We start from the raw sequence: 17,914 nt of genomic DNA, 5'->3' as shown, positions 1-17,914 counted from the left end.
AAACTGTAAACATGCTTATTTTGGGATTGCCTTAAATCTGTATTCATGCTTCATGATCAAAAAATGCATGCTTTGTATAGCTATAGGTCATTGTGTATGCCTAATTTTGCATTTCGGATACCATTTCATGCATCGGGTGCCATGTTTCCATGATTCAGGGCTGTTTTACATCACTTTTCGCTTCTGAAATTTGCATGTTTGCATATCATATTTCATGCCCTGCCATGTCTTGTTAGAGTGGCATTTGGTGCCTTAGGGTCGATCCTCGGTTTGCGTGCATGCGTGCACGCATCTCGAGTGTCTCATTTTCATCTCATGGCCTCTTATGTGAGTGTGGCTGAGGTCCACTCATGTTGGTGTAAGCCCATATTGCATTGTGTATGCCATTTCATTTCATAGCATTGTGCATGTTAGGTTGTATCTTAGTTGCATTCATGCATGTCATGCATATTGCATTGTGCTTGGGATAGGAGTTAGCCCGAGCACGAGAAACGAGGTACGTTTCGTACTCCGAGTGACGGAACGTGTCTCAATTCCCTATCACCGACACTCCGGATTATCCATGATGGAGTCTAGGCCCTGTTGTGTTTATGTGTGCATTCATTCCATATTGAGTCATGCAAATCGACTCCTCGGCCATCATGCATCGATATGCGTGATTGGTGGCACGAGGATCGAGGCATGCATACATTTGTGAAAATACATTGCTATGCTCCTTTCCTGCTCTCTGTTGCAGCAAATCAAGAATTAGCAACCTTCCGGAGCTTGGCGCGCTTTCCAAGAATAATTGTAAAACAGAGGCTAATTGGGGCATCCCAGTGGATTTCCGCGCGAGGCAGCCCAGACATGCATCATCCATCATCTGAAGAAGAGTCAAGGCAGTACCTGGATTGCATGCCAGTTTATTATCTTTCTTAGTTAATTTGTAAATTAATTAGGAATTTGTATTATTTGGACTGTACTATTTATTTGGACCCTCTGTGTGAGGGCATAATTGTAATAAGTGTGCGTGTGTGTGATGTATGTCTTCCAACCCCACGTCTTTCTCCCTTTTATTTACCAGCTTATGATGGTTAGATTAGGGCATGTTTCAATTAGCATACAGTATGATAGCATGTTTGCATTCATTCATCTATTTTGCATGCACCGGGCTCGGCGCATCATAGTAACTGCATTGTATTTTCAATTTCAAGTTAAATACATGTTAGCTGTAGCATTTCATATGCCATGTGTAGAATAGCTGAGCCTGCTATAGTTGCATTTTTGCATGTGTTGCATTAGGCATCTCTGTATAATTAGGATCATGCATGGATTTCTAATTGGTTTCTGTTTTGGCTTGGAGTACTCGGTAAGTTTTATGCTTTAGCATCCTTGCATGCGTGTGAGTGATTGCCATGAATAGCATGCTTACCATGAGGCTATATGCTTATGTGATATAACTGCCGGAATGCCTGTGGGTGAAGGTTGGGTTATTTGGATTGGAACAAATCATCAAATGTGTGTTTTAAGCCCACTAGATAGTGGCAAAATCATGTTTTTCTAAGCCCACCCGAGGGTGGCAAATCCACGTCTTAGCCTACTTGTGGGTAGCACCATCAAACCATTTTCAAATAAACAAATATGAAATGTTTTGTTCCAATTCAGGCGATCCAGTCTATACTTGTATGCTGTGCGCTTCACATAGTAAATCTAGGCTAATAACCGGAATAAGAACACACAATGTTTTCAAAACTTGATATCATGGTTAGTAGAGGCCGATCTTTGATCGGGCGAGCGGGGGTGCTCACGAAGTGACCTTCTCCAATCGTACCCAAGTTCCCGAGCCGAGGCAACTTTGGTGATGACGGACACGTGGCCTTAGGCAAACGAGTCAGGATTTCCTAAATTTCTCCAAAATAAAATATTTAGGTGGCGACTCTGTATCTGGCAAAGCAGTCCATGTTTGGCACTTCTTTCAAAAAAAAATCTGTTTTCTCAAAACGATTTGTCGGATTTGGACTCTTTGGTTCAGATTACGAACCGTGACACAAATCGAGTCCGAGCTGTAGCGAGGTCCCCCGTGGACTTGTTATAGAGAGCCTTAGTGAAAACAACACAGAAACCGTATATACAAGAGATACAACCTAGCAAAAATTCCTTGATAAAAAATCATTCTCATCTTTTCTCTAAAAATTCTCTGAGAAATGTTATTCAATTTGTTTACATCTTTATCTTAGAAATTATACACTGAGCCTTATAGCATTAAGCTCATCTTTCTTGTGTGAGGTTTACAGAAAATCTAAAGCTTCATTTCTATATCTATCTTTGAGAGATAATTCTTGTAACTTTCTGTGAAAGCAAAAACACATTCTTTTCAAGCTTGTAAGAGTGTAGTACACTCAGTGTTCTTGACTTAGAAAGTCTGTGTAAAATCTGTGGAGGATTGCTCCATCTGTGAAAAGGTTGCTAGCACCCTGTGAAGCTAGAGTATAGTAGAAATCTCAAGTGAAGCTTGAGGAGTGGACGTAGGCCGAATTGAAGCTGAACCACTATAAATTTGTTTGCCTCTCTCTCTTGTATCTCTTTATTTTATTTAAATTGCCATAGCTATATTTCACATTTTCATTGTGCTAAAATCATTAACTGTTCACATTTTCATTGTGCTAAAATCATTAACTGACATAGTTGTTAGAACACTTGTTTTAATTATTTTTATTTCATTAACTATATTTATCTATTAAGGTAGTCATAAATTTTATTAGGGTATTATTATTTTTAATTGTAAAAACCTAATTCACTCCCTCTCTTAGGTTGTCTTTTGGGTAACACGACCCAAACGTGGTACTGGACTCGGTGAAGTCATTCATGGTGCACCTGTACAAGCACATCAGAGAGAAGAACGTGTGGGGTTTTAGTTTTTTTTTTTTTTTCTTTCTATTTTTGAGTTTGAGAAGAAGAAGGAGATCTCTACCATCTCATCATCCAAGATGGAGATCTGAATAAGGAGGTCAAAGTACCAGAAGGGTTCGATTACAAGCTCTATAATCGGAATGACATTAATCGAATCCTGAGGCCTAAGGCCAGTTGTATCTCCTAGATGCATCAAATTCATGATCTCTAAGAAGAAGTATATCTTTACCCGCTCTAGTTTGGTATTTGGTTTGGTTTGCTAATATGTTGATTTGATTTTCCTTGATTTGTGTTGTGATTTCACGGATCTATGTATTTGTAAAATACAATTATATGAAAATTAATTTAAAAAGATTATTTTTTTTTCCTTCCTTTTTTTGTTATGTTAGATGTAAATACTAACTATGCAATTCAATCTAGTAACCACAGGAGGGTTATGTGGTGATTTCTAAATGTTAGGGAGGTAAACCGCAGGCGGCCCAATGCACATGTGGTAAAGTGAAGTTTGCCATTTTTTAATATTCTAAGTAATTTTTTTAATTTTTAGATATACTTAACATATATACACTTAAAAAGTATAATATTTGTGAAAAAATCTTTAAAAAATTTACTAAATACCAAAAATATATAAAAAAATACGAGAATTTAGTACATTTTTTGTATTCTTATATATATATTGATTTTTTAAAATAGTTTTTTACAAATAAAAAGTAAAAAAAATTACTTAAAATTTTAAAAATATTCAATTAAAATTAAAAAACTCAATTTTCAGAAAATTAAATTCAGAAAATTAAAACCAAACACCCCGATTGATAAATTATATTTTGTTATCAAGATTACTAATAAGTTCTGGGGGTGTTTGGCAAAGGCTTTTTTTAGTTTTTTGGGCTAAACTCCACAAAATAACAAAATAGGCTAAAATAGTCAATAAAATAAAATGTCACATCAAATCCATAATCATTTCACTTTTTCTCTTACAAATATCACATTCAACTACAAAAAAATCCAACTATCTTCTCAAACACAAAAATTTTAATTTATTAAAATAGCCAAAAACTAAACTAGCCTACTAAAATAGCAACTCCCCAAACACCAACTCTGTCTAATAACTTAATTTCAAAAAGTTCAAGGGTGACTCTAAATGCACCCTAAAAATTTAGTTAAGCACCTCATTTTTTAAAAATTATTTTAATACAATTTTGTTCTGTGACTAAATGATCAAAACCCTAACCCAACCAATCACACTGCTCCGATAGCAGTCCAACTTAGACCAATCCATTCCTAGCTCCGGTCACCCTTTCTCAACCACCTCCTTGCCACCTCTGATTGACCTCTCATCATCTTCTTCGACTCCCATTCCAATCTCTCTTCTTTTTCCTCTTCATTTTTCCAAATCTAGAGATTTGAAGCTCCAGATTTCTCCATTTTTCACTTGCTTTTACGGCGGTGGATCTTCTTCTTCATTTTTCCAAATCTGGAGATTTGGAGCTTCAAATCTTTCACTCTTTCTTTTGCGACAATAGAGGAAGGTGGTACCAGTTTATAATTGATGTGGGTTTGAAAAGAACAGGAGAGGGATGGAGAGCATGGCTAGGTTGACGAGAGAGAATAGGGGAGAGAAAACGACGAGGGGCAATCAAGGGGAGAGGGTTCACTGTTGGAGGAGAGGGGTTGGGATGGCAAATCTTCGATGGATTTTGGACCCAGAGGTGATGGAAATGGCAGAAGGGCTCGTCGGAGATAGAAATGGAGGTCGCCAATAGCAGTTGCAGATTGTGCTAAAAAAATAGGGTTAGGTGTTAAGGGTGTTTTTGATAATTTTGAAAAATGATTAAATTTTTGGGTGTAATGAGCTCTTTCCATTGTGTAGATGGGAAATTCTATTTTCACACACCTGATTAGCTCAGGGCACACAGTTAATGAATTATTAATTTAATGATAATTATATTCTAAATAAAAATTATTGTAATACACATTCAACAACACCCATAATATTAGATAGAAAATTCTCTGTATACATCTTTTAGGAACAAAAAAAATCTCAATATACACCTTTTGAATTAAAAAACTTAAACCCTAATTTTTCCATTTTTATCACTTTGCTTGTTACGCACTCTATACTTATATGTTGCTTGCAAATTATTACTCTTAGAAATCTCTCATATTGTTTTAATCTCTAGGTTTATACTCTACTATTTACATCGTTTAATTATTAGTTTCACAATTTTTACTTGATTTTGATATGGAAGAGTTACAAACCTATGGAAGTTCAAACCCAAGTAAAAATATATCTGATGACAGCAAAATCAGTGCAGAAAAGGTTAGTTTTTTCGTGTAACAATTTTTAATTTTTTTTTGCGTTTTTTACTCGGATAGTCAATGTAGAATTTTATGAAAATATACGGAAATCAGCTTCCAAAATAATAGTCATATTTCGATATACAAGTTCCGAATTTATGACTTTTTTCAATACTTAAATTTTGATATTTGAAATTTATTTAGGTTTTAAAGTGCTGAATTTTATAAAAAAAAATTCAGCCATATAGTGCCGAAATTTTTATTTTTTTCGTCTCTTTAATGTCGAATTATTTCATTGTTTTCGGCTTTGTAGTGCTGAATTATTCTATTATATTCGGCTCTGTAAAACTGAATGAAAATTGTTTTCCCTTCCTTCTCAGATGGCATCCACTGAAGAAACTGAGGTTCGATCGGATATTATGGTGGATTGTACTAGTCATTTTACTTCTAAACAAGTAACCTTTAATATGAAATTCGTAAGTTTATAATTTTTATTAATTAGTTTGTTTAGTTTGTTCTTATGAAAGTTGTGTGACATTATATATAGGTTTTCGACAGTAAAGATGAATTGCTCACTTAGGTACGTGATAGTGGAAGGGCAAATGGCTTTGTTATTGTTATAAGGACGTTAGACTATGGTGGTGATCGCAAAAGACCAAGAATTTATCTTGCTTGTGAGCGGAGTGGGCAGTATAGATCGCGTAAAAAGTTAAAAGATGGATCAAAAGACTTATTGAGACAAACTGGTACGAAAAAGTGCGAATGTCCATTTGATTTGAAGGCATACAAGTTGAAAATAAATGATGAATGGATATTGAATGTAGTTTGTGGACTGCATAATCATCCAGCTGCAGAGCATCTCCAAGGACATTCATGTGCAAGGAGATTGTCAGCTAATAAAAAGTCTCTGTTAGTAGATATGTCAAAGAGCCTAGTAAGACGAAAAGAGATACTCATTACACTCAAATAGAGGGATGCCCTTAATATGAGCATAATGAAGACAGTTTACAATGTACGACATCGATGTAGGGTTCTACAGAAAGTTAGTAGATCCCAGATGCAACAACTGTTGGGTGAATTAGCGAAACATAAGTACATTGAGCTTTATCGATGTGAGAATGGCTCTATGACTGTCACAGACTTGTTTTGGGCACATCCAGTGAGTTTGGATTTGCTTCATACATTCTCTCGTGTGTTGGTTATGGATTGCACATATAAGATGAATAGATATTGGCTTCCTCTTCTTGAAATTGTGGGAGTAATATCAACTCATATGACATTCTCCGTGGCTATTGCATACTTACAAATTGAGCAGGTTGATAATTATGCATAGGTGTTACAAATATTGCGTGATCTTATAGACGACAGTGTTTTACCTGAAGTCATTGTCACCGACAGAGAGCTTGCTTTGATGAATGCCATTGACAACACTTTTCTGAATGCTCGACATTTGTTATGTCGTTGGCATATTAATAAGAATGTATTGACGAAATGCAAGAAAATGTTTGAGACAAAAGAAAAATGGGACAAGTTTAAAACGGTATGAAACTATTTGGTATTGTCATTGACTGAAGAGGAATACACTGATCACCTTGCAATGCTGTATAAGGATATCAGTAACTACTCAGAAACAATCAAGTATGTTATTGTGAGTTAGTTGAATCCGTATCAAGAAAAATTCATTGCGGTACATACAAACATGTGTATGCATTTTTGACAATGTTACAACCAATCGGTAATATTCCCTTTTTTTTTATTTATTATTATTATAAATCATATTGTTATTTTTAATTATTATGCTTGACTATTTTTTTTTTACATCCATATGAACAGGGTTGAGAGTGTTCATGCTAGATTGAAGAGACAATTAGGTTTAAGTCAAACGACATTTGAGATTTCATTTGAAAAAATACATTGTCTACTTAAATTACAGCACATTCAAGTTAAAGCATCATTCGAGAAGAGTTTGACAACTGCTCAACGTCAATTCAAACCTTCTCAATTTAGAGAGCTCTGGGGTAATATGTCTATTTGTGCATTGGAGTATGTGTTGGCAAAGAGTAAGAGAGCAAATTCAGTTGGAATTGATGTTACAACATGTGGGTGTGTTCTTAGGCGCACACATGGTTTACCTTGTGCTCATGAGATTGTAGATTGCAGATTATATGAGACAAGGCCGTCCTATTCCATTCAATAGCATACATGTACATTGGACGCGACTTACTATATGTGTGCATAATCCGAAGGTTGAGAAATTGGAATTGACTTGTATCCCAGAACTTGAGATGATTTTGAAGCGGTTCAATGAGTCTGATATTGCCATGCAATTGGATATGTTGAAGAAGTTGACGAAAATTGCAAATCCAGCGAACACTTTTCTTATTGAGCTTGATGTGAAACCTAATCCACATTGAGGACATAAGAAAACTGATATATCTTGTCGTCGTGACCTGTGTGCATTTGAGTTGGTTGACGATGGCCATGATAGCCAGAGCACATTAGCTTCCAATCAGTCAAAGAAAAAGAGAGCTTCGAAAGTGCTTGATAAGAAGCAGAATGTGAAAACAAAGACATATTGTACAAGAACAAGTTTACCGAGTGCATATGCTGGTGACTTCCCGTCTATGTTAATACCATTTACAAAGTTGATGAATGATATAGATGGTGATGAGAATTGTGGTTTTAGAGCTATTGCGCGTTTACTTGGTCTTGGAGAGAATAACTGGGTGCAAGTTAGACGTGATATGCTACTTGAATTGAATAATTACAGAGATGAATACATCGTACTATACGGGTCGCATGAGAGGGTCAAGAAGCTGACATACATCCTTTCATATTTTGAAGATAACGTAGGCTTTGATCGTAGGATGACTATGTCTGACATGGGACATCTTATTGCATCATTTTATAATGTCGTCTTGTACCACTTGTCGTTGTAACAATCTTACTTTCTTACCTTTGAGATCACCACCAGTAACCCTAACTGATCGTCGCGAGATTGCCATTGGATTTGTCAGTGGAAATCATTTTGTACAAGTATAAGTTATGAAAATAACTGTACATTGTTGTTTAATATTTGTGTAATTGCAAATTTGATAGATTTGGTAAAGATATGTAAATTTTTGGATGTACGTGCTGGTATTTTTGAATCCTGGTCATCCAGTTCCTCCCATTGCTGTGCTTTGGCGAGTTCACCATTAGCCGCATTCAAAAATTCAAAGACAACATAGGACTTAATATAGCTACTCGAGAGATATTTGATGTATTTGACATAGATTGATGTATTAGAGAGCAGTCATGAGAGGTTTAAGACATTAGTTTTTATGATTTACTAGAATGGAATAACGAGATAGATATCATTTTGCCATTAAATTTTGTAATGGTCATTTTTTTTTTTAAATATAATATCATGTGAGTTATAGTTCTCTTATTTATGGAATATATGTCATATTATTTTTACATTGTCTGAACACAAAACATAATGAAAATAATATTAACCAAGTGCAACTACTGTTAAAGATTATTCATATTAAACAAGAAGTATGTAACAAGAACTAGTAATATTAACTAGTAGTTCAATCCATCCACATCATCACAAAATACATGTCTCTTTATACATAATCCAAGAAGTACATAATCTAAAGATAATAATGATATTTGTCTTCTTACACATCCACTAACACCATCAAAAACTACTTGTGCTAACATTATGAACTACTATCAACTACATGACCGGCGAGTGTAATGTGCTCCAAAATGCTATATAGTAGAAGAGCTGGGTGCAGACCAACCCTGAGCGGATGTGTTGGACGCAGCTTCACTAATGTTGATCTTAAAGAAGCTGTTCAATTTCATCGATTGCGTAGTAAAGTCTATTAGGATGTTGAACATTATCCTCATAGTCAGCCTCAACGAAAGGATGAGTAATCTGATATATCTGTGACATACGCTACATTACGAGAACAAATACAACATTATATACAAACCTATAATAGTTTACATAAATAATTCGTAATTGTGCCCTTAAAAAAAAAAGTACTTGTGCATCTTGGCTAGGATACTGATAATGATGAATATTTGGGTCTACTTGAGAATGACGCGTTGGGTTTTCAACATACATATGGGTAATGGTTTGGTACCAATCCATGTAACCAGGAACACAATCCCAAGGTTGTCGTATCGGTGTACTCCTCTTTCAATCAGATAACATATGGTTGTCCCATGCCTCCCAAATGATGTCCAAGTATGCATACATAACATTGTAACGTGGAGCTGTGGCTCCTCGAGAGGCACGCATAGGGCCAAGTGGTGGATTAGGGATTGCCTACACTTTGCCAAACTGTCTCAAAACTTTGTCAGGGTGATATGGTTCAACTACTTCCAAACATTTTAGGCAATGTGGTAGAACGTAATTGGGTGACACGGATGGACATCTGCAACTCTGGTACGGGGTCCCAAATAACCTGCAAACAATAACAACTGTAAGATATGACAACTATAAATTTTGTATGATATAGAATTTCAAATTTTAAAGGACTTTCTAACTTACATCATGTACACCCAACCTATCAAACTCCTCTTGAAAAGCCTATAACTGTGTCTCTTCATCAGACTCTCTCTGAGAAGTCCAACAGTAAACATGTGGCATGTCTCGAGTGTAATTCATATTCAAGTGTGGTTGAAATCCACGAAAATACTCATAAATCCATCCCTCAAGAAGTGTCATGTAACCGGCTATTTGTTTTACGCCGGACCGGCTAGCGTACCCCATCTGTCTATACAAGTATGCCAATGCAGCAACACTCCAAGCATATGAAGATACAGTCGTCAAATCGGACAACAAACTCAAATAAACAACGGGGACCTTAATACCAGTCTTATCACTGAAAAGTGTACAACCCAACAAAAATAACAAGTATGCTCTACCTGCACATGCAATTCTTTCCATTGAGTCATTGTCTGTGACATTATGAAAGTGTGCCCTCAACCACTCAAACCTCACTGAATTGCCTCCAGCACTAGACATCTCATGTCTGACCTCTTGCTTATCAATTTCCAAGGTATTAACTACTAATGCAATGGCCTGCCTTTCTGACAACTTACGCACACTAATAGATTTGCCTACAATGGGAAGCCCTAGGATAGTGGCGACATCGTCCAATGTGATAGTCATCTCTCCAACAGTCAAATGGAAGGTGTTTGTCTCTGGTTGCTATCTCTCAACAAAACTAGACACTACAATTTTGTTGACAAAGCGGTACGTGCAACGACCTAATTGTACAAGTCCTGACATCTCTACAATGTTTACAAATGTAGCGTTGTTTCCTTGTTCCCACCACGGCTACAAACGAATCTTAGACGAGTGATTATGATACTTTAAACAAACGAATCTTAGACGAGTGATTATGATACTTTAAAGGGCCCCTTTCATCAGTACCATTTCAAATAGCTGAGGCAACATGACTTTTAAAAATTTTAAGGATTGATAGATCAGTTGGCCCTCCCGGAAATGGCTGAGTAAGGATATCTTCATCAACAATGTCAGCATCATCACTAGTAGGGTCATCATCCATAGCAATATCATCCATAACTGGTGCATCATGTATAGGATCATCATCCATGGCAATGTGCGTGTCATCATCATGAACTCGAGCACATCCACGTCCACGACCACGACCACGACCACGACTACGACCACGCCCACGTCTCTTTAATTCACAGAGTCTTCTGTTCGAAGCTGTTACTAACCGACGTTGATTGGGACCGGCATCCATCTGCATAAAGAAAATTTTTCTCATCAACCAATATAATGAAACAGAATAAACACGCCCAGAAAAGATCACATCAATGTGGGTAATAAGTAGCCTAACCATGCCACCTTAATGAAATCTAATATGCAGTTATAGACCATTAAATTGACAATTTTGATGATGTGAAATTAACAAAATAAGTTAAGGACATAACCCTACTATTGATGAAAGAGTGAGACTAGGATTTGTTGAAAAATTACAATGTAAACATGGATATAGCAAAACTATTTGTATTCTATACAGACCATTTACCAATTAGTTTGGTAATGTTCACAACATACCAAAAACAGATTAACTTTACTTCGGCCAATTTATCAAGGCAACAAGGTCATTAATCAATACCAACATCATTTTTCAAACAATCAAAGGACTGCCCATCATTTGTCTTTGTACATTCTATTGATTGTAAATTTGTTGTAGCTGTAAGTATACAACCAAAGACCAAATTTGGCCCTAATTTCAATGTTTTGAAAGGACAAACCCCTAATATTCTATATAATGCAATTGTTTTGTTCAGCTATTTAGCTAACAGCATTTTTGAAGACCTATGTTTAATAACTACTTAAGCTAACAATATAATGTGAAAATACCAATACTGCACAGATTTTTGTTTATATTGTTATGCATTGAATTTCGCAAAAAATAAATAAATAAATAAATACATAAACATACCCATAAAATAAAATTGTTGAAAAAGAATCTAAAGTAAAACTAATCTTGGCAGCCTATATAACTTGGTGTAAATTTATATATATATACATATATAAAAAAAACCATTCGGAACTTCAGTGCCGAATGAACACAAATATTTCAGAAATCAATTGCCGAAATAAAAGAATTAATTCGGAACTATTGAACCGAAAAATTATATTATATTCGGCAGAAAAACTTAGAAATTTTATATTTTGTTCAGATTCAATTGGTCGATATTGTACACATTATTCAGTGATTGGGTTCCGAATTGAAGAAACAAATTCGGACACCCAGTGCTGAGAGCTCCAACTCGTCCCCAACCATGGAAAAATCGATGTTTTATGCCAATGGAGTGTAGAGATATCCGAAAATAGTAAATGTAATAACAAAATGATAAATGTAATAAGAAAATTGAAAGATTTCTTACCTTAAACAAAGGATTCAATAGTTTTTAGTGATTTCAAGTTCTTCAATGGAGGTGAGGAAAGTTCAAAACTTTTTTTTTTTTTTCTTCTTTGTTTGAACGAAGCCAAAGTCCTCACAAAAGTGGGTGGAACTAGAAATGTCAATTAAGGTCAATTAAAGTGTGTGCATTTGAGGGTAAAGTTTGCGTATCATTTATGAGTGAAGGATGTAATTATAATTTTAAGGGTGTGGATTGAGAAAATTAATTCATAATCAAATTAATAGGTGTGTGTATTGAGACAAGATTTGCCTTGAGTTTATTAGGTAGGTGAAAATAGAATTTCCTTGTGTAGATAGAATTATCTAGGGATGGCAATTTGAATCCGGCCCGACAGAGACCCGACCCCCTGACCCCAAATTGAGCGGTTTTTTCCTGAAAAATACCCCCGACGGGCCGGGGATGGCATTTAAAAATAAATCCCCGATGATATTCGGGCCGGGGACGGGGACAAGGATACATTTTCCAACCTCGGACCCGACCCAGCCCCGGTCCCACCCCGCTCAGCCCCCCGATCCTATTTATATATATAAATATATATGTGTGTGTTGTGTGTTTATATATATATGTGTGTGTGTGTGCATGTGTGTGTGTGTTGTGTGTAGGGTTTGGTTGAGTTGACATACAAACATAACACATCTGGCTTTCTCTCTCTCTCTCACTCTCTCATACACAACCACAGCTCCCTCACCACCGGCTCCTTCTCTAGTTCTCACCGGCAGCTCCCTCACCATCGGTTTCTTCTTTCATTTTCACCACCGACTCCTCATCTCTCTCTCACGGTATCTCTCTCTCTCTCTCTCTCTCTCTCTCTCTCTCTCTTTCTCTCTTGTTTTTTGCTTTTGTTCTCCAGATCTGGAAATGATGGAGATGTTGATAAGGATCTGTTGGTGATGAAAATGATGATGATGTTTTTTGATCTGTTAAAGCTCAGATGTTGTTGATTTGTTAGATGTTTTTTGAGCTCAAATCTGTTAGATTTGTTAGATCTATTGATGTTGTTGTTGTTGTTGATGAATTCATTTTCTGGAGCTTTTTATTTTTTTTTTTTTGGCTGGGGATTTTCGGGGTCGGGAAAACCTGATCCTCGTTAAGGGGTGGGGGCAGGGATGGTAGTCGGTTCCCTGTTGGGGATCGGGGCTAAGGCCAGGGGAATTTCCACCTTCGGAAATCGGGGACGGGGAGGGTGATCCCGGCCCCGCCCCGCCCCACCCCGCCCCGTTGCCATTTCTAGAATTACCCAAGTTCAAATCTCTCAATGGTATGTTTTATTCTATTTTTAGCCCTATTATTAAAATATGAAAAATAATTGTATAAATAATTTTAATTTACTTAAAAATTATATTTTTAATTGCAAAATTTAAACAAGTTACATTAAAACTGTATTTGGATAATAGATTTTGGTAAGAATTTGAAAATTGAAAAGAAAAAGGTAGGTCCAAATATAATCTAAACAAACTTATAAACAATAATTTGATCAAAAGAATTATGACATTCATCATTTTTTGTTGCCATCAACCATCTCTAATCTAGACTAATATCTTTCATCAAATTTAAATTTGATAAAAATTTGATAAAAATGATGTTCTAATTGTTTCACCAAATTGGTATCAAATTAAGGGAGTCATCATTTTTTCATCAAATTAAAGGAGCGTTAAACCTTTCTTTAAATCTTGCAGGTGACCATTGATGGATGACTGGGTGGATGACCGACCGGTCAACCGAGTGGACGACCGGTCAGACAACCGAGTATACAACCAGATTGGAGAAGATTTGATGAAAATTTACAGTAGGTTGGACGACCGGCCAAATTTGATGAAACGATTAGAGCATGTCATTTCAAATCAAACTTTTACTCAAATTTGATAAAAAATTTGACTAAGCGTTGGAGATGCTCTTACATTGAAAAAAATATTTGACAGGCAATTCAAAAAATGCCTAATTGTATAAATATTTCAATAAAAATTTGTGGAAAATAATACCATGGCAAATTGACATATTTTCAGTGTATAACATAAATGATGAATCTAATGCCCGTTTAATAAAAATTTCTTATTTATAAAAATACATTTTTAAATAAATTAAATTTTTAATAAAATTATTAATTCTTTTTTTAATGTGAAAGGTAAAGTTGGGGAAAAAACATACTATTATACAGAATTGAATTTTTTGAGAATAAGTTATCAAAAATAGGATTCAGTTGTTTAATAGGATTCACTTGAATCTGACAGCTAAACAAAATTTAAAGGTAATTTTTCCAAAAATGTAAGTATCAGTAAATTACGCTAGTAATTCATATATTTTAACCTTTGTGTTATTCGAGTTTTTTTTTTTTTTTTTTTTTGAATTGTCTATGTTATCTAGTTCATATAATTTTAATTAGTTCAATTTTTTACTTTTGAATTTTTATTTTGTATCAATCTAATCCAATCAATAATGAACGTTTATAGATGGCCATTACAAGGACAGGTTTGGGTTGGGGCTAGCTTACAAAAATAATAAAGTGTTGTGCCCAAGCTCAATCTAGCCTCTTATGTGTTTTAAAATTTTCATTTGGAGTCGGACTCTAAAATAATGTTAAAATTTCAAATTTACTCAATAAATTTATATAAGAAAATATTTGAGATCCTTAAGACCATCTCCAATCATTCACCAAATCCATCATCAAATTCAAATTTAGAGAAAAAGTTTTACTTTTTGTGCTCCAACAGTTTCACCAAAACAGTATCAAATTGAGAACGTCCCAGACTTTTCACCAAACTGAAGATCTCTGCCTCCTTTCACCAATTTACTGTGTATAGTCGTTGAGTGTGGACCCACCGAACGTCCGGCCTGATGTCCTACCGGATGACCATTTCAAGCAAAATTTCGTGAAAATTTTACACTAAGAGATCGATCCCCCGGTCGACCACATTTGTATCTTTTTCTTAATCTTTTCCCCATTCTGTTTCTTGCTTGCTTTCTTCCCCAATGTTTCACCTACAAAAGCAGTAGACTCCGGCTTCAGGGGCAAACATCTGGGCTTGCATTCATTTTGAAGGACATGCTTAAAATAATTGGAGAGTCAAACACAAGAACATCATTCATAAGCTTCGGAAAGAAATCATTCCCTCTTCCTGCAAAGAAGCCTGGCTACAAAATCCAATTTATTCATTCCCCTCTAATTGTGATTATTTATCTAATTTATTCATCATTTCCACCAAAATTCAAAATATTGCTACTAATAATACATTTATTCAATCAAACATATTAAGATCCATGACATGAATTACCAAGAGAAACACACATATGAAGCAGTGATGAGAGCTTGCTCATGGAGGGGGGAAAAATATTTCAATGCCTTGTCCGGTCGACCGGCCGGTCGTCCTGCCGAACGTCCATGTCCTTTTGATGCAAGATACACTGCACTCGTTGGAACAACTCATATCAAGATTGAGGAAATCATCATTTTTTTACTTAAATTTGATAAAAAAATACTGAAACATTGGAAATGCTCTAAAAAATAAATGTTACAAAATTAAGCATTAATCAATTTGTATTTTTTGTACCCAAGCCCAGCTCAGTTTCTTTTCTAGTTTAAAAGCTTTATTCCAAATCCAACCATAAAATAATGTTAAAATCTCAAGCTCACCTAACAAATCTATATATTATATCAAAAAATAAACATTAATAAATTTATAGTTTATTAGTTGACAAAAAATTAATATTTATCCATTATAACTTTTTATACTTGATGGATGCATTTTCCTTCTGAAATTTATTTTTCATTTTTTATTAAAATAATAACAAAATTAAATAAAGATACATACACTACACAAACTAAATAATAATTTGTACATACATCAGGTTGGATCAAGTCTAAGTTGGGTTAAAGGGCAGTCAATAAGAAGTATTAAATATTAAAATATTTATAATCTCAATATACTTTTCATCTATCTAAAAATATTTTTACACATATTAATATATTTTTATACACATTTTAACACAAACAACAGCTCTAAAAGTTATTTTTCACATTTCCTTTCAAATATAAATTTCAAGATCTTTATATAAAAAAAATGGTAGTAATAATAAACTTTCAACAATAAATTTATCACTATAAAAATATTTAAAAAATATAATTTAACTAATTACATTTCTCACATCATATTTAAATACAAACTAATACAAATAAATTAAAATAAATCAAAGCTCACCAATAAAAATCAAAATGTCTCAATTATTTATCAGTTGGATAAATTTCTTATTAGCATTACAAATACATCATTACACAAATGCAAAACAAACATCTAAAAAGTCTCATAAGGGACAAATATGTAAAAATAATAATAATAATAATAATCAGGACTTATTTTATTTTTTAGTAAATAAGTACAGTTCATACAACTTGTTAGTAATTACCCCACACGCATATAAACAAACAAACAAAAAAACAAAGTGGCCCATCAAACGCATGTCTACACTACACAGGAAATATTTTGTACTTGTTCGGTGCAGTTTTTTTTTTTTTTTTTGGGCCAATAAAATAATTTAAATAAAAACTTAATTATCTAAAAGTTGAAAAAATACTTTTGACTTCTATTTCAAATGCTTAACCTTTTAACTTAGGATAAATTATATTTTGCTCCTTTTATATTTGGTCATTTTTTCACTTTAATCCTTGAATTTTTTTTCTCGCTTTGACTCTTTATATTTGAAGTTTTTTTTTTTAGTTTACTCGTAAAACTAGCTTATATTCAAAATTATTAAAACATATTGCGTTAATGTCACGTAACATAAAAATATATATTATTATATTAGAGTTTGAATTTATGTGAGAGATGTAAGTTATATATAATAAAATGTTTTTATATTACGTGACTATTAATTTCGTTTTTTATTTAATTTTGGTCACAAATTAAATTTTAAATTAAATTGATAAAAACTTGAAATTAAAATAAAAAATAAAAAAAAGTAAAAAAAAATAACAGGAGAAAACAAAAAGATGAGGGGCAGGGGAAAACGTGTCCCAAATGCCCAATTCAATGAAGAGGGGCAGGGGGGAAGTGTTTGCTGGGTAGGGGCCCACAAAAAGATGAGGGGTCCAGACCAGGGAGCCCAACTATGGAGATGGGGGTTGGACCACTTTTGAGCAAGTGGGCTCTTGATGGCTAGTGGTGGTGGAGCTCAGTGGTCACACTCCTCAGCCCTTTGGGCCCCCAATGTCAGAGGTGAGTGTATTAGGAAGGCCTTTGGTCACCCAATAACATCATCACCACCACTTACAAAAAATGGTAGGGTCCACACACTTTTTTTTTTTTTTTTGTTAAGAATGTGTTTAGATACTAAATTTGTGAGGAAAAAGAAAAAAAGATCTTGATGAATTTGTGTAGGAATTAGTGAATGAAAATGTAAAGTAAAATATTTGTGTGGAGATTTATAAAAAGTAAAGGAAAATGAAAGGAATTTATGAATGAATAAATGAATGGGAAAGGGAAAAAGAAAAGAAAAGAAAAGAAAATAATATCTTAATTTTTTATACAGCAATTTGTGAATAGGAAAGAAAATAGATGACATTTGTGGATTAAATAGAAAGTATCGTTAAATCACAAATCTATTTTTTTTTTTTAAATTTATATTTTAAAAATTGCTTAAGAAAATTATATAGGGTAAATTATAAATACATTATCTGAGGTTTGATTAAAATGGGAATTGTCTCCTGTGATTTTGAAAATTACATTTCACCCCATAAGGTTTCTAATTTCATAATAAATCGCCATTT

The 17,914-nt window shown here is 34.3% G+C and overlaps 1 protein-coding gene across 1 annotated transcript; it reads left to right on the top strand.

Annotated features, from left to right (window-relative positions):
- The first annotated feature begins 5,131 nt into the window (after window positions 1-5,131).
- Window positions 5,132-8,126, top strand: LOC114323155 (uncharacterized). The gene is made up of 7 exons (XM_082872019.1): window positions 5,132-5,209; window positions 5,568-5,663; window positions 5,768-6,096; window positions 6,217-6,502; window positions 7,121-7,336; window positions 7,434-7,580; window positions 7,680-8,126. Exons 1-7 carry the CDS (start codon window positions 5,132-5,134, stop codon window positions 8,124-8,126), a joined length of 1,599 nt encoding a protein of 532 aa, XP_082728145.1.
- Window positions 8,127-17,914: the final 9,788 nt, after the last annotated feature.

The sequence above is a fragment of the Camellia sinensis genome, chromosome 5 (genome assembly GCF_055761805.1).
Source record: "Camellia sinensis isolate YWXY chromosome 5, ASM5576180v1, whole genome shotgun sequence".
In the NCBI taxonomy this organism is placed as follows: Eukaryota; Viridiplantae; Streptophyta; class Magnoliopsida; order Ericales; family Theaceae; genus Camellia; species Camellia sinensis.
The sequence above is the reverse complement of the archived record's forward strand: the minus strand, read 5'-3'. Positions and strand labels throughout refer to the sequence as shown.